Below are 24,415 nucleotides of genomic sequence, written 5' to 3'. Positions count from 1 at the left end.
ACAACCTCTACGGGCTGAAGAGGGTAAGACTAGTTATCTCTATTAGAACCTCTACGGGCTGAAAAGGGTAAGACTAGTTATCTCTACAACAACCTGTATTGACTGAACAGGGTAAGACTAGTTATCTCTATAACAACCTGTATTGACTGAAGAGGGTAAGACTAGTTATCTCTATAACAACCTCTACGGGCTGAAGAGGGTAAGACTAGTTATCTCTATAACAACCTCTACGGGCTGAAGAGGGTAAGACTAGTTATCTCTACAACAACCTGTATTGACTGAAGAGGGTAAGTCTAGTTATCTCTGTAACAACCTTTACGGGCTGAAGAGGGTAAGACTAGTTATCTCTACAACAACCTGTATTGACTGAACAGGGTAAGACTAGTTATCTCTGTAACAACCTGTATTGACTGAGCAGGGTAAGACTAGTTATCTCTACAACAACCTCTACGGGCTGAAGAGGGTAAGACTAGTTATCTCTACAACAACCTGTATTGGCTGAAGAGGGTAAGACTAGTTATCTCTATAACAACCTGTATTGACTGAAGAGGGTAAGACTAGTTATCTCTATAACAACCTGTATTGACTGAAGAGGGTAAGACTAGTTATCTCTATAACAACCTGTATTGACTGAAGAGGGTAAGACTAGTTATCTCTATAACAACCTGTATTGACTGAAGAGGGTAAGACTAGTTATCTCTATAACAACCTGTATTGACTGAAGAGGGTAAGACTAGTTATCTCTACAACAACCTCTACGGGCTGAAGAGGGTAAGACTAGTTATCTCTACAACAACCTGTATTGGCTGAAGAGGGTAAGACTAGTTATCTCTATAACAACCTCTACAGGCTGAAGAGGGTAAGACTAGTTATCTCTATAACAACCTGTATTGACTGAAGAGGGTAAGACTAGTTATCTCTATAACAACCTGTATTGACTGAAGAGGGTAAGACTAGTTATCTCTATAACAACCTCTACGGGCTGAAGAGGGTAAGACTAGTTATCTCTATAACAACCTGTATTGACTGAAGAGGGTAAGACTAGTTATCTCTACAACAACCTGTATTGGCTGAAGAGGGTAAGACTAGTTATCTCTACAACAACCTGTATTGACTGAAGAGGGTAAGACTAGTTATCTCTATAACAACCTGTATTGACTGAAGAGGGTAAGACTAGTTATCTCTATAACAACCTCTACGGGCTGAAGAGGGTAAGACTAGTTATCTCTATAACAACCTGTATTGACTGAAGAGGGTAAGACTAGTTATCTCTATAACAACCTCTACGGGCTGAAGAGGGTAAGACTAGTTATCTCTGTAACTACCTCTACGGGCTGAAGAGGGTAAGACTAGTTATCTCTGTAACTACCTCTACGGGCTGAAGAGGGTAAGACTAGTTATCTCTGTAACAACCTGTATTGACTGAAGAGGGTAAGACTAGTTATCTCTATAACAACCTGTATTGACTGAAGAGGGTAAGACTAGTTATCTCTATAACAACCTCTACGGGCTGAAGAGGGTAAGACTAGTTATCTCTACAGCAACCTGTATTGACTGAAGAGGGTAAGACTAGTTATCTGTATACTGACACGTATCTTTATCATGTGATGTTACTGACACGTATCTTTATCATGTGATGTTATTGACACGTATCTTTATCATGTGATGTTACTGACACGTATCTTTATCATGTGATGTTACTGACACTTTCTAACATGACATTATACTTCTCTTCTTCTGGTTGTTTGCAGCCAAAAGCCTTGAAGATGCTGGGGCTGGAGGTAATAGCAAGTCTTTGTTCAAGAAATACTCTACACTATTTCCTTCATTCAACCATGTTTGGAATGTTATATTCCTTTACAAAGAGAGATGTTAGATGGTACAGTTCACAAACACAACACTATTATAAAAGTTCCCCTCTGTGTGTTATCTGCCCTAACACCCTCACTTCACCCGTGTCACTTCCTGTGTCACCAGGACGACGAGCCGAGGGGAAAGAATAAGAAAGGGAAGAAGAAGAAAGAGGAGGAGGTAGAGATAGATGTGGACGACCCTGAGGTCTGTCGCTTCACCTACCCCTTCCACGAGCTGATGGTGTGGGCCGTTCTCATGAAGCGCCAGAAGATGGCGCTGTTTCTGTGGCAACGTGGGGAGGAGGCCATGGCCAAGGCTCTGGTGGCCTGTAAGCTATACACAGCCATGGCTAAAGAGTCATCTGAACTGGTGGACGATATCGCCCAGGACCTGGACAACAACTCCAAGTGAGTTCCTGTCTTATACTTCTCCCATTACTGAGATAGTGGTTCCTCTTGTGATCATCACAGACAGGCAGGTCATTGTCCCTGATGATTAAAACATTACACTACTTTTGCCTCACCTACGGTCTCCTAATTTTCATGGTCCTTCAAGCCGGATACCCTGTGGTGATTATTTTATTTTATTTAACAAATAAGAGAAAATTCTTATTTACAATGACGGCATAGTTCAACCTATAGTTCCATACACCCTATTTCCCATTGTGCTTAGTATAGCAAGCCGGATTAAGATCAGATTTTTCAGGCCATAAAATCTTAGTTAAAGGTGATGACTCTTTCTCCACAGGGAGTTTGGCCAGCTGGCCTACGAGCTCCTGGACCAGTCCTATAAGCACGATGAACAGGTGGCCATGAAGCTGCTGACCTATGAGCTAACCAATTGGAGCAACTCTACCTGTCTGAAACTGGCCGTGGCCGCCAAGCACAGAGACTTCATCGCCCACACCTGCAGTCAGATGCTGCTCACCGACATGTGGATGGGAAATCTGAGAATGGGGAAGAACCCCGGGCTGAAGGTAAAATAACGGCGTTGAAAACCTCCCTCCTTAGCTTGAAATACCACCAGCAGCATCACTGAATTGGTAAACCTCCCTCCTTAGCTTGAAATACCACCAGCAGCATCACTGAATTGGTAAACCTCCCTCCTTAGCTTGAAATACCACCAGCAGCATCACTGAATTGGTAAACCTCCCTCCTTAGCTTGAAATACCACCACCAGCATCACTGAATTGGTAAACCTCCCTCCTTAGCTTGAAATACCACCACCAGCATCACTGAATTGGTAAACCTCCCTCCTTAGCTTGAAATACCACCAGCAGCATCACTGAATTGGTAAACCTCCCTCCTTAGCTTGAAATACCACCAGCAGCATCACTGAATTGCTTTTCAGTGGTGCAGCAGTAAGAACTAGGTCCCTTGTTCTATTGGTTCCTATCAAGGTTTCTTCCTTCCAGGGAGATGTTCCTTAGCTGTCTTGTATTTGCTTTACTCTTTGCTGTAAAGCCGAAACAACCCCATGAGTTGAGAAACAGATTGACTTTCATGACCACATGGACAATACTCTTCATATCTATACGGTACAGCCAGATCTGTGGATCTGCATTGCAAGCTCTTTGGCGTCTGGGCCGGGTTACTGTAAAAGCACTTTGTGAACAGGGTTTTTGTCTTTCTAGGTGATTCTGGGCATCATATTCCCTCCATCAATTCTGCTGCTGGTGGACTTCAAAGGAGAAGACCAGTCCTACACAGCGAACTCTGACGAAGGGAAAGACAAGGACGATGACACCGGCAAGGTACAGAAGACTCCGGTTGACCAACATATCATAAAATGCCTGTCAGAGTGGTGAGATGTTCATCCACAAGCCTCTGTTCCTTGAACTTGTATTGACATTTTAGTCATTTAGCAGGCGCTCCAGAGTGACCTATCATTTAGCAGATGCTCCAGAGTGACCTATCATTTAGCAGGCGCTCCAGAGTGACCTATCATTTAGCAGGCGCTCCAGAGTGACCTATCATTTTGCAGGAGCTCCAGAGTGACCTATCATTTAGCAGGCGCTCCAGAGTGACCTATCATAAGGCAGGCGCTCCAGAGTGACCTATCATTTAGCAGGCGCTCCAGAGTGACCTATCATTTAGCAGGCGCTCCAGAGTGACCTATCATTTAGCAGGCGCTCCAGAGTGACCTATCATTTAGGAGGCGCTCCAGAGTGACCTATCATTTAGGAGGCGCTCCAGAGTGACCTATCATTTAGCAGGCGCTCCAGAGTGACCTATCATTTAGCAGGCGCTCCAGAGTGACCTATCATTTAGCAGGCGCTCCAGAGTGACCTATCATTTAGCAGGCGCTCCAGAGTGACCTATCATTTAGCAGGCGCTCCAGAGTGACCTATCATTTAGCAGGCGCTCGAGAGTGACCTATCATTTAGCAGGCGCTCCAGAGTGACCTATCATTTAGCAGGCGCTCCAGAGTGACCTATCATTTAGGAGGCGCTCCAGAGTGACCTATCATTTAGCAGGCGCTCCAGAGTGACCTATCATTTAGCAGGCGCTCCAGAGTGACCTATCATTTAGCAGGCGCTCCAGAGTGACCTATCATTTAGCAGGCGCTCCGGAGTGACCTATCATTTAGCAGGCGCTCCGGAGTGACCTATCATTTAGCAGGCGCTCGAGAGTGACCTATCATTTAGCAGGCGCTCCAGAGTGACCTATCATTTAGGAGGCGCTCCAGAGTGACCTATCATTTAGGAGGCGCTCCAGAGTGATCTATCATTTAGCAGGCGCTCCAGAGTGACCTATCGTTTAGCAGGCGCTCCAGAGTGACCTATCGTTTAGCAGGCGCTCCAGAGTGACCTATCATTTAGCAGGCGCTCCAGAGTGACCTATCATTTAGCAGGCGCTCCAGAGTGACCTATCATTTAGCAGGCGCTCCAGAGTGACCTATCATTTAGCAGGCGCTCCAGAGTGACCTATCATTTAGCAGGCGCTCCAGAGTGACCTATCATTTAGCAGGCGCTCCAGAGTGACCTATCATAAGGCAGGCGCTCCAGAGTGACCTATCATTTTGCAGGCGCTCCAGAGTGACCTATCATTTAGGAGGCGCTCGAGAGTGACCTATCATTTAGCAGGCGCTCCAGAGTGACCTATCATTTAGCAGGCGCTCCAGAGTGACCTATCATTTAGCAGGCGCTCCAGAGTGACCTATCATTTAGCAGGCGCTCCAGAGTGACCTATCATTTAGGAGGCGCTCCAGAGTGACCTATCATTTAGCAGGCGCTCCAGAGTGACCTATCATTTAGCAGGCGCTCCAGAGTGACCTATCATTTAGGAGGCGCTCCAGAGTGACCTATCATTTAGCAGGCGCTCCAGAGTGACCTATCATTTAGCAGGCGCTCCAGAGTGACCTATCATTTAGCAGGCGCTCCAGAGTGACCTATCATTTAGCAGGCGCTCCAGAGTGACCTATCATTTAGCAGGCGCTCCAGAGTGACCTATCATTTAGCAGGCGCTCCAGAGTGACCTATCATTTAGGAGGCGCTCCAGAGTGACCTATCATTTAGCAGGCGCTCCAGAGTGACCTATCATTTTGCAGGCGCTCAAGAGTGACCTATCATTTAGCAGGCGCTCCAGAGTGACCTATCATTTAGCAGGCGCTCCAGAGTGACCTATCATTTAGCAGGCGCTCCAGAGTGACCTATCATTTAGCAGGCGCTCCAGAGTGACCTATCATTTAGCAGGCGCTCCAGAGTGACCTATCATTTAGCAGGCGCTCCAGAGTGACCTATCATTTAGCAGGCGCTCCAGAGTGACCTATCATTTAGGAGGCGCTCCAGAGTGACCTATCATTTAGCAGGCGCTCCAGAGTGACCTATCATTTTGCAGGCGCTCAAGAGTGACCTATCATTTAGCAGGCGCTCCAGAGTGACCTATCATTTAGCAGGCGCTCCAGAGTGACCTATCATTTAGCAGGCGCTCCAGAGTGACCTATCATTTAGCAGGCGCTCGAGAGTGACCTATCATTTAGCAGGCGCTCCAGAGTGACCTATCATTTAGGAGGCGCTCCAGAGTGACCTATAATTTAGCAGGCGCTCCAGAGTGACCTATCATTTAGGAGGCGCTCCAGAGTGATCTATCATTTAGCAGGCGCTCCAGAGTGACCTATCATTTAGCAGGCGCTCCAGAGTGACCTATCATTTAGCAGGCGCTCCAGAGTGACCTATCATTTAGCAGGCGCTCCAGAGTGACCTATCATTTAGCAGGCGCTCCAGAGTGACCTATCATTTAGCAGGCGCTCCAGAGTGACCTATCATTTAGCAGGCGCTCCAGAGTGACCTATCATTTAGCAGGCGCTCCAGAGTGACCTATCATTTAGCAGGCGCTCCAGAGTGACCTATCATTTAGCAGGCGCTCCAGAGTGACCTATCATTTAGCAGGCGCTCCAGAGTGACCTATCATTTAGCAAGCGCTCCAGGGTGACCTATCATTTTGCAGGCGCTCCAGAGTGACCTATCATTTAGCAGGCGCTCCAGAGTGACCTATCATTTAGCAGGCGCTCCAGAGTGACCTATCATTTGGCAGGCGCTCCAGAGTGACCTATCAGCAAAGTCACTACTAGAAACAATTATTATAATAATGTATTTATTTAACCTTTATTTAACTAGTCAGTTAAGCGTAACCTTTATTTAACTAGTCAGTTAAGAACAAATTCTTATTTAAAATGACGGCCTACCCCGGCCAAACCCAGACAACGCTGGGCCAATTGTGCACCACCCTATGGGACTCCCAATCATGGCCGGATGTGACACAGCCTGGATTCGAACCAGGGACTGTAGTGACGCCTCTTGCATTGAGAAGCAGTACGTTAGACAGCAGCATAACTTGAGCGTCCCCCAAAAATACACAAAAAAAACAAAACATCAAACAGATAGGCCCCTAGTAACAGGGTAACAGACAGGCCCCTAGTAACAGTGTAACAGATAGGCCCCTAGTAACAGTGTAACAGATAGGCCCCTAGTAACAGTGTAACAGATAGGCCCCTAGTAACAGTGTAACAGATAGGCCCCTAGTAACAGGGTAACAGATAGGCCCCTAGTAACAGTGTAACATATAGGCCCCTAGTAACAGTGTAACATATAGGCCCCTAGTAACAGTGTAACATCTAGATCCCTAGTAACAGGGTAACAGATAGGCCCCTAGTAACAGGGTAACAGATAGGCCCCTAGTAACAGGGTAACAGATAGGCCCCTAGTAACAGTGTAACAGATAGGCCCCTAGTAACAGTGTAACATATAGGCCCCTAGTAACAGTGTAACATATAGGCCCCTAGTAACAGTGTAACATATAGGCCCCTAGTAACAGTGTAACATATAGGCCCCTAGTAACAGTGTAACAGATAGGCCCCTAGTAACAGGATAACAGATAGGCCCCTAGTAACAGTGTAACAGATAGGCCCCTAGTAACAGTGTAACAGATAGGCCCCTAGTAACAGTGTAACAGATAGGCCCCTAGTAACAGTGTAACAGATAGGCCCCTAGTAACAGTGTAACATATAGGCCCCTAGTAACAGTGTAACAGATAGTCCCCTAGTAACAGGATAACAGATAGGCCCCTAGTAACAGTGTAACAGACAGGCCCCTAGTAACAGTGTAACAGATAGGCCCCTAGTAACAGTGTAACAGATAGGCCCCTAGTAACAGTGTAATAGATAGGCCCCTAGTAACAGTGTAACAGATAGGCCCCTAGTAACAGTGTAACAGATAGGCCCCTAGTAACAGTGTAACAGATAGGCCCCTAGTAACAGTGTAACAGATAGGCCCCTAGTAACAGTGTAACAGATAGGCCCCTAGTAACAGTGTAATAGATAGGCCCCTAGTAACAGTGTAACAGATAGGCCCCTAGTAACAGTGTAACAGATAGGCCCCTAGTAACAGTGTAACAGATAGGACCCTAGTAACAGTGTAACAGATAGGCCCCTAGTAACTGGGTAACAGACAGGCCCCTAGTAACAGTGTAAAAGACAGGCCCCTAGTAACAGTTTAACAGATAGGCCCCTGGTAACAGTGTAACAGATAGGCCCCTAGTAACAGTGTAACAGATAGGCCCCTAGTAACAGTGTAACAGTGTAACAGATAGGCCCCTAGTAACTGGGTAACAGATAGGCCCCTAGTAACAGTGTAACAGGTAGGCCCCTAGTAACAGTGTAACAGATAGGCCCCTAGTAACAGTGTAACAGATAGGCCCCTAGTAACAGTGTAACAGATAGGCCCCTAGTAACAGTGTAACAGATAGCCTCCTAGTAACAGTGTAACAGATAGGCCCCTAGTAACAGTGTAACAGATAGGCCCCTAGTAACAGTGTAACAGATAGGCCCCTAGTAACAGGATAACAGATAGGCCCCTAGTAACAGTGTAACAGACAGGCCCCTAGTAACAGGATAACAGATAGACCCCTAGTAACAGTGTAACATTTAGGCGCCTAGTAACAGGGAAACAGATAGGACCCTAGTAAACGGGTAACAGATAGGCCCCTAGTAACAATGGTACAGATAGGACCCTAGTAACAGTGTAACATATAGGCCCCTAGTAACAGTGTAACATATAGGCCCCTAGTAACAGTGTAACATATAGGACCCTAGTAACAGTGTAACAGATAGGCCCCTAGTAACAGTGTAACAGATAGGCCACTAGTAACAGTGTAACAGATAGGACCCTAGTAACAGTGTAACAGACAGGCCCCTAGTAACAGTGTAACAGACAGGCCCCTAGTAACAGGATAACAGATAGGCCCCTAGTAACAGTGTAACAGACAGGCCCCTAGTAACAGTGTAACAGACAGGCCCCTAGTAACAGTGTAACAGACAGGCCACTAGTAACAGTGTAACAGATAGGACCATAGTAACAGTGTAACAGACAGGCCCCTAGTAACAGTGTAACAGACAGGCCCCTAGTAACAGGATAACAGATAGACCCCTAGTAACAGTGTAACATATAGGCCCCTAGTAACAGGGTAACAGATAGGACCCTAGTAACAGGGTAACAGATAGGCCCCTAGTAACAGTGTAACAGATAGGCCCCTAGTAACAGTGTAACAGATAGGCCCCTAGTAACAGGGTAACAGATAGGCCCCTAGTAACAGTGTAACAGATAGGCCCCTAGTAACAGTGTAACAGATAGGACACTAGTAACAGTGTAACAGATAGGCCCCTAGTAACAGGGTAACAGACAGGCCCCTAGTAACAGTGTAAAAGACAGGCCCCTAGTAACAGTGTAACAGATAGGCCCCTAGTAACAGTGTAACAGATAGGCCCCTAGTAACAGTGTAACAGATAGGCCCCTAGTAACAGTGTAACAGATAGGCCCCTAGTAACAGGGTAACAGATAGGCCCCTAGTAACAGTGTAAAAGATAGGCCCCTAGTAACAGGGTAACAGATAGGCCCCTAGTAACAGTGTAACAGGTAGGCCACTAGTAACAGTGTAACAGATAGGCCCCTAGTAACAGTGTAACAGATAGGCCACTAGTAACAGTGTAACAGATAGGCCCCTAGTAACAGGATAACAGATAGGCCCCTAGTAACAGGATAACAGATAGGCCCCTAGTAACAGTGTAACAGATAGGCCCCTAGTAACAGGGTAACAGATAGGCCCCTAGTAACAGTGTAACAGATAGGCCCCTAGTAACAGTGTAACAGATAGGCCACTAGTAACAGTGTAACAGATAGGCCCCTAGTAACAGGATAACAGATAGGCCCCTAGTAACAGGGTAACAGATAGGCCCCTAGTAACAGGTTAACAGATAGGCCCCTAGTAACAGTGTAACAGATATGTCGGTAGTAACAGTGTAACAGATAGGCCCCTAGTAACAGTGTAACAGATAGGCCCCTAGTAACAGTGTAACAGATAGGTCCCTAGTAACAGTATAACATATAGGCCCCTAGTAACAGGATAACAGATAGGCCCCTAGTAACAGGATAACAGATAGGCCCCTAGTAACAGGGTAACAGATAGGCCCCTAGTAACAGTGTAACAGATAGGCCCCTAGTAACAGTGTAACAGATAGGCCCCTAGTAACAGGATAACAGATAGGCCCCTAGTAACAGTGTAACAGATAGGCCCCTAGTAACAGTGTAACAGATAGCCCCCTAGTAACAGTGTAACAGATAGGCCCCTAGTAACAGTGTAACAGATAGGCCCCTAGTAACAGTGTAACAGATAGGCCCCTAGTAACAGGATAACAGATAGGCCCCTAGTAACAGGGTAACAGATAGGCCCCTAGTAACAGTGTAACAGATAGGCCCCTAGTAACAGTGTAAGAGATAGGCCCCTTGTAACAGGGTAACAGGTAGCCCTTTTTAACAGTGTAACATATAGGTCCATAGTAACAGTGTAACAGATAGGCCCCTAGTAACAGGATAACAGATAGGCCCCTAGTAACAAGGTAACAGATAGCCCCCTAGTAACAGTGTAACAGATAGGCCCCTAGTAACAGTGTAAGAGATAGGCTCCTTGTAACAGGGTAACAGGTAGCCCTTAGTAACAGTGTAACATATAGGTCCATAGTAACAGTGTAACAGATAGGCCCCTAGTAACAGGATAACAGATAGTCCCCTAGTAACAGGGTAACAGATAGGCCCCTAGTAACAGTGTAACAGATAGGCCCCTAGTAACAGTGTAAGAGATAGGCCCCTAGTAACAGTGTAAGAGATGGGCTCCTTGTAACAGGGTAACAGGTAGCCCTTAGTAACAGTGTAACATATAGGTCCATAGTAACAGTGTAACAGTTAGGCCCCTAGTAACAGTGTAACAGATAGGACCCTAGTAACAGTGTAACAGATAGGCCCCTAGTAACAGTGTAACAGATAGGCCCCTAGTAACAGGATAACAGATAGGCCCCTAGTAACAGTGTAACAGATAGGCCCCTAGTAACAGTGTAACAGATAGCCCCCTAGTAACAGTGTAACAGATAGGCCCCTAGTAACAGTGTAACAGATAGGCCCCTAGTAACAGTGTAACAGATAGGCCCCTAGTAACAGTGTAACAGATAGGCCCCTAGTAACAGGATAACAGATAGGCCCCTAGTAACAGGGTAACAGATAGGCCCCTAGTAACAGGGTAACAGATAGGACCCTAGTAACAGTGTAACAGATAGGCCCCTAGTAACAGGATAACAGATAGGCCCCTAGTAACAGGATAACAGATAGGCCCCTAGTAACAGGGTAACAGATAGGCCCCTAGTAACAGTGTAACAGATAGGCCCCTAGTAACAGTGTAAGAGATAGGCCCCTAGTAACAGTGTAAGAGATAGGCTCCTTGTAACAGGGTAACAGGTAGCCCTTAGTAACAGTGTAACATATAGGTCCATAGTAACAGTGTAACAGATAGGCCCCTAGTAACAGTGTAACAGATAGGACCCTACTAACAGTGTAACAGATAGGCCCCTAGTAACAGTGTCACAGATAGGCCCCTAGTAACAGGATAACAGATAGGCCCCTAGTAACAGTGTAACAGATAGCTCCCTAGTAACAGTGTAACAGATAGGCCCCTAGTAACAGTGTAACAGATAGGCCCCTAGTAACAGTGTAACAGATAGGCCCCTAGTAACAGTGTAACAGATAGGCCCCTAGTAACAGTGTAACAGATAGGCCCCTAGTAACAGTGTAACAGATAGGCCCCTAGTAACAGGGTAACAGATAGGCCCCTAGTAACATGATAACAGATAGGCCCCTAGTAACAGGATAACAGATAGGCCCCTAGTAACAGTGTAAGAGATTGGTTCCTTGTAACAGGGTAACAGGTAGCCCTTAGTAACAGTGTAACATATAGGCCCATAGTAACAGTGTAACAGATAGGCCCCTAGTAACAGTGTAACAGATAGGCCCCTAGTAACAGTGTAACAGATAGGCCCCTAGTAACAGTGTAACAGATAGGCCCCTAGTAACAGTGTAACAGACAGGCCCCTAGTAACAGTGTAACAGATAGGCCCCTAGTAACAGTATAACAGATAGGCTCCTTGTAACAGGGTAACAGGTAGCCCTTAGTAACAGGGTAACAGGTAGCCCTTAGTAACAGTGTCACAGATAGGCCCCTAGTAACAGTGAGTCCTGTTGTTAATTTGTGCTGATTGATTTATTGGTTGATTAATCAATTTATTGATTCAGGATGACGTTGTGTCAAGGAAGGGGGACGAAGAGGAGGGCAGCAGTAATGTCAGGAGGAAGCCTATTGGACAGAGGATCTATGAGTTCTATGATGCCCCGTTCACCAAGTTCTGGTTCAACACCGTAAGTATCACTATAGTAATAAAATGCTATACAGACCTCCTACCTGATCCTAATAAAATACTAAACAGACCTCCTACCTGATCCTAATACAATACTAAACAGACCTCCTACCTGATCCTAATAAAATACTAAACAGACCTCCTACCTGATCCTAATAAAATACCAAACAGACCTTCTACCTGATCCTAATAAAATACTAAACAGACCTCCTACCTGATCCTAATAAAATACTAAACAGACCTACTACCTGATCCTAATACAATACTAAACAGACCTTCTACCTGATCCTAATAAAATACTAAACAGACCTACTACCTGATCCTAATACAATACCAAACAGACCTCCTACCTGATCCTAATAAAATGCTATACAGACCTCCTACCTGATCCTAATACAATACTAAACAGACCTCCTACCTGATCCTAATAAAATACTAAACAGACCTACTACCTGATCCTAATACAATACTAAACAGACCTTCTACCTGATCCTAATAAAATACTAAACAGACCTACTACCTGATCCTAATACAATACTAAACAGACCTTCTACCTGATCCTAATAAAATACTAAACAGACCTTCTACCTGATCCTAATAAAATACTGAAACAGACCTCCTACCTGATCCTAATAAAATACTAAACAGACCTCCTACCTGATCCTAATAAAATACTAAACAGACCTACTACCTGATCCTAATACAATACTAAACAGACCTCCTACCTGATCCTAATAAAATACTAAACAGACCTCCTACCTGATCCTAATACAATACTAAACAGACCTACCTGATCTTAATAAAATACCAAACAGACCTCCTACCTGATCCTAATAAAATGCTATACAGACCTCCTACCTGATCCTAATACAATACTACAGACTTCCTACCTGATCCTAATAAAATACTAAACAGACCTACTACCTGATCCTAATACAATACCAAACAGACCTCCTACCTGATCCTAATAAAATGCTATACAGACCTCCTACCTGATCCTAATACAATACTAAACAGACCTCCTACCTGATCCTAATAAAATACTAAACAGACCTACTACCTGATCCTAATACAATACTAAACAGACCTTCTACCTGATCCTAATAAAATACTAAACAGACCTACTACCTGATCCTAATACAATACTAAACAGACCTCCTACCTGATCCTAATAAAATACTAAACAGACCTCCTACCTGATCCTAATAAAATACTAAAACAGACCTCCTACCTGATCCTAATAAAATACTAAACAGACCTCCTACCTGATCCTAATAAAATACTAAACAGACCTTCTACCTGATCCTAATAAAATACTAAACAGACCTACTACCTGGTCCTAATACAATACCAAACAGACCTCCTACCTGATCCTAATACAATACCAAACAGACCTCCTACCTGATCCTAATACAATACTAAACAGACCTCCTACCTGATCCTAATAAAATACTAAACAGACCTACTACCTGATCCTAATACAATACTAAACAGACCTTCTACCTGATCCTAATAAAATACTAAACAGACCTACTACCTGATCCTAATACAATACTAAACAGACCTCCTACCTGATCCTAATAAAATACTAAACAGACCTCCTACCTGATCCTAATAAAATACTGAAACAGACCTCCTACCTGATCCTAATAAAATACTAAACAGACCTCCTACCTGATCCTAATAAAATACTAAACAGACCTACTACCTGATCCTAATACAATACTAAACAGACCTTCTACCTGATCCTAATAAAATACTAAACAGACCTACTACCTGATCCTAATACAATACTAAACAGACCTCCTACCTGATCCTAATAAAATACTAAACAGACCTTCTACCTGATCCTAATAAAATACTGAAACAGACCTCCTACCTGATCCTAATAAAATACTAAACAGACCTCCTACCTGATCCTAGTAAAATACTAAACAGACCTCCTACCTGATCCTAATAAAATACTAAACAGACCTCCTACCTGATCCTAATAAAATACTAAACAGACCTACCTGATCCTAGTAAAATACTAAACAGATCTCCTACCTGATCCTAGTAAAATACTAAACAGACCTCCAACCTGATCCTAGTAAAATACTAATCAGATCTCCTACCTGATCCTAGTAAAATACTAAACAGACCTCCTACCTGATCCTAGTAAAATACTAAACAGACCTCCTACCTGATCCTAATAAAATACTAAACAGACCTCCTACCTGATCCTAGTAAAATACTAAACAGACCTCCTACCTGATCCTAATAAAATACTAAAAAGACCTCCTACCTGATCCTAATAAAATACTAAACAGACCTCCTACCTGATCCTAGTAAAATACTAAACAGACCTCCAACCTGATCCTAATAAAATACTAAACAGACCTCCTACCTGATCCTAATAAAATACTAAACAGACCTACCTGATCCTAGTAAAATACTAAACAGATCTCCTACCTGATCCTAGTAAAATACTAAACAGACCTCCAACCTGATCCTAGTAAAATACTAAACAGATCTCCTACCTGGGCTACCTGATGTCTAGCGGCATGTTATGTGGTCTATCTATTTCTCTGTTAGATCTCCTACCTGGGCTACCTGATGCTGTATAACTACATAATCCTGGTGAAGATGGAACGATGGCCGTCCATCCAGGAGTGGATCGTCATCGCCTACATCCTCACGCTCGGCTTCGAGAAAGTCAGACAGGTAAATTAGAAACAAGTTGAAGTTCAACTTCAAGTTCAAGTAAGCTTGGGGAATTCGTTCTCAGATGAGAAAAAAATATTCCCAAAAATATTCCATCTGTAGTGCAAAAAAAAAAAAAAAAAAAAAAAAAAAGGTATGAATGTATGTAATTGTAAGTCGCTCTGGATAAGAGCGTCTGCTAAATGACTTAAAATGTAAAATGTAAATGTAGTGCACTATATAGCAGCTTACCTCCCATTTAAACACAGTATAGGTAATAGGCTGTTTCAGGTGCAGCTGTATGTGAGCATTGATTGATGCTTTGTACTTCACAGACCCTGACGTCAGTCAGGAAGTAGTGTACATCAAGATGCTTCGTACAGAAATGGGACATCCTACCCCAGGCCCGGTTCTGGCTCGGACAAGGCTTACTTGCTAACTTTAACCTTGACCCATAGATCCTGTGTCAGAGTTGGGATTACTAACTTTGACCTTGACCCATACATCCTGATGTCAGAGCCTGGGATTACTAACTTTGACCTTGACCCATACATCCTGATGTCAGAGCTTGGGTTACTAACTTTGACCTTGACCCTTAGATCCTGTGTCAGAGCCTGGGTTACTAACTTTGACCTTGACCCATACATCCTGATGTCAGAGCCTGGGTTACTAACTTTGACCTTGACCCATACATCCTGATGTCAGAGCCTGGGATTACTAACTTTGACCTTGACCCATACATCCTAATGTCAGAGCCTGGGTTACTAACTTTGACCTTGACCCATACATCCTGATGTCAGAGCCTGGGTTACTAACTTTGACCTTGACCCTTAGATCCTGTGTCAGAGCCTGGGTTACTAACTTTGACCTTGACCCATACATCCTGATGTCAGAGCCTGGGTTACTAACTTTGACCTTGACCCATACATCCTGTGTCAGAGCCTGGGTTACTAACTTTGACCTTGACCCATACATCCTAATGTCAGAGCCTGGGTTTACTAACTTTGACCTTGACCCTTAGATACTAATGTCAGAGCCTGGGTTACTAACTTTGACCTTGACCCTTAGATACTAATGTCAGAGCCTGGGTTACTAACTTTGACCTTGACCCATACATCCTAATGTCAGAGCCTGGGTTACTAACTTTAAACTTTGACCCTTAGATCTTGATGTCAGAGCCTGGGATTACTAACTTTGACCTTGACCCATACATCCTGATGTCAGAGCCTGGGTTACTAACTTTGAACTTGACCCATACATCCTAATGTCAGAGCCTGGGTTACTAACTTTGACCTTGACCCTTACATCCTGATGTCAGAGCCTGGGTTACTAACTTTGACCTTGACCCATACATCCTAATGTCAGAGCCTGGGTTACTAACTTTGACCTTGACCCATACATCCTGATGTCAGAGCCTGGGTTACTAACTTTGACCTTGACCCATACATCCTAATGTCAGAGCCTGGGTTACTAACTTTGACCTTGACCCATACATCCTGTGTCAGAGCCTATGTTACTAACTTTGACCTTGACCCTTAGATCTTAATGTCAGAGCCTGGGTTACTAACTTTGACCTTGACCCATACATCCTGTGTCAGAGCCTGGGTTACTAACTTTGACCTTGACCCATACATCCTAATGTCAGAGCCTGGGTTACTAAATTTGACCTTGACCCTTAGATCCTAATGTCAGAGCCTGGGTTACTAACTTTGACCTTGACCCTTAGATCCTAATGTCAGAGCCTGGGTTACTAACTTTGACCTTGACCCATACATCCTGTGTCAGAGCCTGGGTTACTAACTTTGACCTTGACCCTTAGATCCTAATGTCAGAGCCTGGGTTACTAACTTTGACCTTGACCCTTAGATCCTAATGTCAGAGCCTGGGTTACTAACTTTGACCTTGACCCATACATCCTGTGTCAGAGCCTGGGTTACTAACTTTGACCTTGACCCATACATCCTAATGTCAGAGCCTGGGTTACTAACTTTGACCTTGACCCATAGATCCTGATGTCAGAGCCTGGGAAGCTGAAGCAGAAGATCAACGTATGGCTGCAAGAGGTCTGGAACATCACTGACCTGGCAGCCATCTCCACCTTCCTGGTTGGCCTTCTGCTGAGGCTGCAGAACGAACCCCTCCTGGGCATCGGACGGGTCATCTACTGCATAGACATCATCTTCTGGTACATCAGGGTGCTCGACATCTTCGGGGTCAACAAGTACCTGGGACCCTATGTCATGATGATCGGGAAAATGGTAACTTCATTGATTGATTTTTGTTCGATATTTCTAAGTTAGTAGGCTGCGCCAGAGACAATATTACATACATGACATATTATAGAGGATAAAATCACAATAAATCCTGAAGGATTATTACTATGGTGGTTCTATAACTTCATTCAGCTGCTTTCTCCTCATCATTGATCACTAATATTCCCCAATCAAATGTATTGCGTAATACAGCACAGGTTACAGGGGGTTAGCCCCCCATACAGAACATACTCAGTCTGCTTGTCTTGAGGCCTACTACCTCTGAAGATACCAGAGGAGGAAGGGGAGGAAACAAAACAAATAATTGCTTCGCATTGGCTTAATTACAAATCATTTATTCCAGATGACTGACATTCTATGTTCCATATTATAATGATTAACATGCTGTGTTCTATATTAGAATGATTAACATGCTGTGTTCTATATTAGAATGATTAACATGCTGTGTTCTATATTAGAATGATTAACATGCTGTGTTCTATATTAGAATGATGAACATGCTGTGTTCTATATTAGAATGATTGACATGCTGTGTTCTATATTAGAATGATTAACATGCTGTGTTCTATATTAGAATGATTAACATGCTGTGTTCTATATTAGAATGATTAACATGCTGTGTTCTATATTAGAATGATTAACATGCTGTGTTCTATATTAGAATGATTAACATGCTGTGTTGTATATTAGAATGATTAACATGCTGTGTTCTATATTAGAATGATTAACATGCTGTGTTCTATATTAGAATGATTAACATGCTGTGTTCTATATTAGAATGATTAACATGCTGTGTTCTATATTAGAATGATTAACATGCTGTGTTCTATATTAGAATGATTAACATGCTGTGTTCTATATTAGAATGATTAACATGCTGTGTTCTATATTAGAATGATTAACATGCTGTGTTCTATATTAGAATGATTAACATGCTGTGTTGTATATTAGAATGATTAACATGCTGTGTTCTATATTAGAATGATTAACATGCTGTGTTGTATATTAGAATGATTAACATGCTGTGTTGTATATTAGAATGATTAACATGCTGTGTTGTATATTAGAATGATTAACATGCTGTGTTGTATATTAGAATGATTAACATGCTGTGTTGTATATTAGAATGATTAACATGCTGTGTTGTATATTAGAATGATTAACATGCTGTGTTCTATATCAGAATGATTAACATGCTGTGTTGTATATTAGAATGATTAACATGCTGTGTTCTATATTAGAATGATTAACATGCTGTGTTCTATATTAGAATGATTAACATGCTGTGTTGTATATTAGAATGATTAACATGCTGTGTTGTATATTAGAATGATTAACATGCTGTGTTCTATATTAGAATGATTAACATGCTGTGTTGTATATTAGAATGATTAACATGCTGTGTTCTATATTAGAATGATTAACATGCTGTGTTCTATATTAGAATGATTAACATGCTGTGTTCTATATTAGAATGATTAACATGCTGTGTTCTATATTAGAATGATTAACATGCTGTGTTGTATATTAGAATGATTAACATGCTGTGTTGTATATTAGAATGATTAACATGCTGTGTTCTATATTAGAATGATTAACATGCTGTGTTGTATATTAGAATGATTAACATGCTGTGTTCTATATTAGAATGATTAACATGCTGTGTTCTATATTAGAATGATTAACATGCTGTGTTGTATATTAGAATGATTAACATGCTGTGTTCTATATTAGAATGATTAACATGCTGTGTTCTATATTAGAATGATTAACATGCTGTGTTCTATATTAGAATGATTAACATGCTGTGTTCTATATTAGAATGATTAACATGCTGTGTTGTATATTAGAATGATTAACATGCTGTGTTCTATATTAGAATGATTGACATGCTGTGTTCTATATTAGAATGACTGACATGCTGTGTTGTATATTAGAATGATTAACATGCTGTGTTCTATATCAGAATGATTAACATGCTGTGTTCTATATTAGAATGATTAACATGCTGTGTTCTATATTAGAATGATTAACATGCTGTGTTGTATATTAGAATGATTAACATGCTGTGTTCTATATTAGAATGATTAACATGCTGTGTTGTATATTAGAATGATTAACATGCTGTGTTGTATATTAGAATGATTAACATGCTGTGTTCTATATTAGAATGATTAACATGCTGTGTTCTATATTAGAATGATTAACATGCTGTGTTGTATATTAGAATGATTAACATGCTGTGTTCTATATTAGAATGATTAACATGCTGTGTTGTATATTAGAATGATTAACATGCTGTGTTCTATATCAGAATGATTAACATGCTGTGTTCTATATTAGAATGATTAACATGCTGTGTTCTATATTAGAATGATTAACATGCTGTGTTCTATATTAGAATGATTAACATGCTGTGTTCTATATTAGAATGATTAACATGCTGTGTTGTATATTAGAATGATTAACATGCTGTGTTGTATATTAGAATGATTAACATGCTGTGTTGTATATTAGAATGATTAACATGCTGTGTTCTATATTAGAATGATTAACATGCTGTGTTCTATATTAGAATGATTAACATGCTGTGTTCTATATTAGAATGATTAACATGCTGTGTTCTATATTAGAATGATTAACATGCTGTGTTCTATATTAGAATGATTAACATGCTGTGTTGTATATTAGAATGATTAACATGCTGTGTTCTATATTAGAATGATTAACATGCTGTGTTCTATATTAGAATGACTGACATGCTGTGTTCTATATTAGAATGATTAACATGCTGTGTTCTATATTAGAATGATTAACATGCTGTGTTCTATATTAGAATGATTAACATGCTGTGTTCTATATTAGAATGACTGACATGCTGTGTTCTATATTAGAAGGACTGACATGCTGTGTTCTATATTAGAATGACTGACATGCTGTGTTCTATATTAGAATGACTGACATGCTGTGTTCTATATTAGAATGACTGACATGCTGTGTTCTATATTAGAATGACTGACATGCTGTGTTCTATATTAGAATGACTGACATGCTGTGTTCTATATTAGAATGACTGACATGCTGTGTTCTATATTAGAATGATTAACATGCTGTGTTCTATATTAGAATGATTAACATGCTGTGTTCTATATTAGAATGATTAACATGCTGTGTTCTATATTAGAATGATTAACATGCTGCGTTCTATATTAGAATGATTAACATGCTGTGTTCTATATTAGAATGATTAACATGCTGTGTTCTATATTAGAATGATTAACATGCTGTGTTCTATATTAGAATGATTAACATGCTGTGTTCTATATTAGAATGACTGACATGCTGTGTTCTATATTAGAATGATTAACATGCTGTGTTCTATATTAGAATGATTGACATGCTGTGTTCTATATTAGAATGACTGACATGCTGTGTTCTATATTAGAATGACTGACATGCTGTGTTCTATATTAGAATGACTAACATGCTGTGTTCTATATTAGAATGACTGACATGCTGTGTTCTATATTAGAATGACTGACATGCTGTGTTCTATATTAGAATGACTGACATGCTGTGTTCTATATTAGAATGACTGACATGCTGTGTTCTATATTAGAATGACTGACATGCTGTGTTCTATATTAGAATGATTAACATGCTGTGTTCTATATTAGAATGATTAACATGCTGTGTTGTATATTAGAATGATTAACATGCTGTGTTCTATATTAGAATGATTAACATGCTGTGTTCTATATTAGAATGATTAACATGCTGTGTTGTATATTAGAATGATTAACATGCTGTGTTCTATATTAGAATGATTAACATGCTGTGTTCTATATTAGAATGATTAACATGCTGTGTTGTATATTAGAATGATTAACATGCTGTGTTCTATATTAGAATGATTGACATGCTGTGTTCTATATTAGAATGACTGACATGCTGTGTTCTATATTAGAATGATTAACATGCTGTGTTCTATATTAGAATGATTAACATGCTGTGTTCTATATTAGAATGATTAACATGCTGTGTTCTATATTAGAATGACTGACATGCTGTGTTCTATATTAGAATGACTGACATGCTGTGTTCTATATTAGAATGACTGACATGCTGTGTTCTATATTAGAATGACTGACATGCTGTGTTCTATATTAGAATGATTAACATGCTGTGTTCTATATTAGAATGATTAACATGCTGTGTTGTATATTAGAATGATTAACATGCTGTGTTGTATATTAGAATGACTGACATGCTGTGTTCTATATTAGAATGACTGACATGCTGTGTTCTATATTAGAATGACTGACATGCTGTGTTCTATATTAGAATGACTGACATGCTGTGTTCTATATTAGAATGATTAACATGCTGTGTTCTATATTAGAATGATTAACATGCTGTGTTCTATATTAGAATGATTAACATGCTGTGTTCTATATTAGAATGATTAACATGCTGCGTTCTATATTAGAATGATTAACATGCTGTGTTCTATATTAGAATGATTAACATGCTGTGTTCTATATTAGAATGATTAACATGCTGTGTTCTATATTAGAATGATTAACATGCTGTGTTCTATGTTAGAATGATTAACATGCTGTGTTCTATATTAGAATGACTGACATGCTGTGTTGTATATTAGAATGATTAACATGCTGTGTTCTATATTAGAATGATTAACATGGTGTGTTCTATATTAGAATGATTAACATGCTGTGTTGTATATTAGAATGATTAACATGCTGTGTTGTATATTAGAATGATTAACATGCTGTGTTCTATATTAGAATGATTGACATGCTGTGTTCTATATTAGAATGATTAACATGCTGTGTTCTATATTAGAATGATTAACATGGTGTGTTCTATATTAGAATGATTAACATGCTGTGTTGTATATTAGAATGATTAACATGCTGTGTTCTATATTAGAATGATTAACATGCTGTGTTCTATATTAGAATGATTAACATGGTGTGTTCTATATTAGAATGATTAACATGCTGTGTTGTATATTAGAATGATTAACATGCTGTGTTCTATATTAGAATGATTAACATGCTGTGTTCTATATTAGAATGATTAACATGCTGTGTTGTATATTAGAATGATTGACATGCTGTGTTCTATATTAGAATGATTAACATGCTGTGTTCTATATTAGAATGATTAACATGCTGTGTTCTATATTAGAATGATTAACATGCTGTGTTCTATATTAGAATGACTGACATGCTGTGTTCTATATTAGAATGATTAACATGCTGTGTTCTATATTAGAATGATTAACATGCTGTGTTCTATATTAGAATGATTAACATGCTGTGTTCTATATTAGAATGATTAACATGCTGTGTTCTATATTAGAATGATTAACATGCTGTGTTCTATATTAGAATGATTAACATGCTGTGTTCTATATTAGAATGATTAACATGCTGTGTTCTATATTAGAATGATTAACATGCTGTGTTCTATATTAGAATGATTAACATGCTGTGTTCTATATTAGAATGATTAACATGCTGTGTTCTATATTAGAATGATTAACATGCTGTGTTGTATATTAGAATGATTAACATGCTGTGTTCTATATTAGAATGATTAACATGCTGTGTTCTATATTAGAATGATTAACATGCTGTGTTCTATATTAGAATGATTAACATGCTGTGTTCTATATTAGAATGATTAACATGCTGTGTTCTATATTAGAATGATTAACATGCTGTGTTCTATATTAGAATGATTGACATGCTGTGTTCTATATTAGAATGATTAACATGCTGTGTTCTATATTAGAATGACTGACATGCTGTGTTCTATATTAGAATGACTGACATGCTGTGTTCTATATTAGAATGATTGACATGCTGTGTTCTATATTAGAATGATTAACATGCTGTGTTCTATATTAGAATGATTAACATGCTGTGTTCTATATTAGAATGATTAACATGCTGTGTTCTATATTAGAATGATTAACATGCTGTGTTCTATATTAGAATGATTAACATGCTGTGTTCTATATTAGAATGATTAACATGCTGTGTTCTATATTAGAATGACTGACATGCTGTGTTCTATATTAGAATGACTGACATGCTGTGTTCTATATTAGAATGACTGACATGCTGTGTTCTATATTAGAATGACTGACATGCTGTGTTCTATATTAGAATGACTGACATGCTGTGTTCTATATTAGAATGACTGACATGCTGTGTTCTATATTAGAATGACTGACATGCTGTGTTCTATATTAGAATGACTGACATGCTGTGTTCTATATTAGAATGACTGACATGCTGTGTTCTATATTAGAATGATTAACATGCTGTGTTCTATGTTAGAATGATTAACATGCTGTGTTCTATATTAGAATGATTAACATGCTGTGTTCTATATTAGAATGATTAACATGCTGTGTTGTATATTAGAATGATTAACATGCTGTGTTCTATATTAGAATGATTGACATGCTGTGTTCTATATTAGAATGATTAACATGCTGTGTTCTATATTAGAATGATTAACATGCTGTGTTCTATATTAGAATGATTAACATGCTGTGTTCTATATTAGAATGATTAACATGCTGTGTTGTATATTAGAATGATTAACATGCTGTGTTGTATATTAGAATGACTGACATGCTGTGTTCTATATTAGAATGATTGACATGCTGTGTTCTATATTAGAATGACTGACATGCTGTGTTGTATATTAGAATGATTAACATGCTGTGTTCTATATTAGAATGATTAACATGGTGTGTTCTATATTAGAATGACTGACATGCTGTGTTCTATATTAGAATGATTAACATGCTGTGTTCTATATTAGAATGACTGACATGCTGTGTTCTATATTAGAATGACTGACATGCTGTGTTCTATATTAGAATGACTGACATGCTGTGTTCTATATTAGAATGATTAACATGCTGTGTTCTATATTAGAATGATTAACATGCTGTGTTCTATATTAGAATGATTAACAGGCTGTGTTCTATATTAGAATGATTAACATGCTGTGTTCTATATTAGAATGATTGACATGCTGTGTTCTATATTAGAATGATTAACATGCTGTGTTGTATATTAGAATGATTAACATGCTGTGTTCTATATTAGAATGACTGACATGCTGTGTTGTATATTAGAATGATTAACATGCTGTGTTGTATATTAGAATGATTAACATGCTGTGTTCTATATTAGAATGATTAACATGCTGTGTTCTATATTAGAATGACTGACATGCTGTGTTCTATATTAGAATGACTGACATGCTGTGTTCTATATTAGAATGATTAACATGCTGTGTTCTATATTAGAATGACTGACATG

At 39.9% G+C, this 24,415-nt stretch overlaps 1 protein-coding gene across 1 annotated transcript in view; it reads left to right on the top strand.

The window, feature by feature from the left end:
- LOC129862933 (transient receptor potential cation channel subfamily M member 1-like) overlaps positions 1-24,415 on the top strand; it is a 177,084-nt gene that overhangs the window by 58,736 nt on the left and 93,933 nt on the right. The window contains exons 15-21 of the mRNA XM_055935037.1: positions 1,752-1,781; positions 1,978-2,261; positions 2,602-2,830; positions 3,488-3,607; positions 11,966-12,088; positions 14,662-14,790; positions 16,776-17,027. Of these exons, the coding sequence (XP_055791012.1) occupies positions 1,752-1,781; positions 1,978-2,261; positions 2,602-2,830; positions 3,488-3,607; positions 11,966-12,088; positions 14,662-14,790; positions 16,776-17,027 (1,167 nt within the window). The remainder of the gene's footprint in view (positions 1-1,751; positions 1,782-1,977; positions 2,262-2,601; positions 2,831-3,487; positions 3,608-11,965; positions 12,089-14,661; positions 14,791-16,775; positions 17,028-24,415) is intronic.

The sequence above is a fragment of the Salvelinus fontinalis genome, chromosome 9, assembly GCF_029448725.1.
Source record: "Salvelinus fontinalis isolate EN_2023a chromosome 9, ASM2944872v1, whole genome shotgun sequence".
Lineage (NCBI taxonomy): Eukaryota > Metazoa > Chordata > Actinopteri > Salmoniformes > Salmonidae > Salvelinus > Salvelinus fontinalis.
This window is presented reverse-complemented; position numbering and strand designations above follow the sequence as displayed.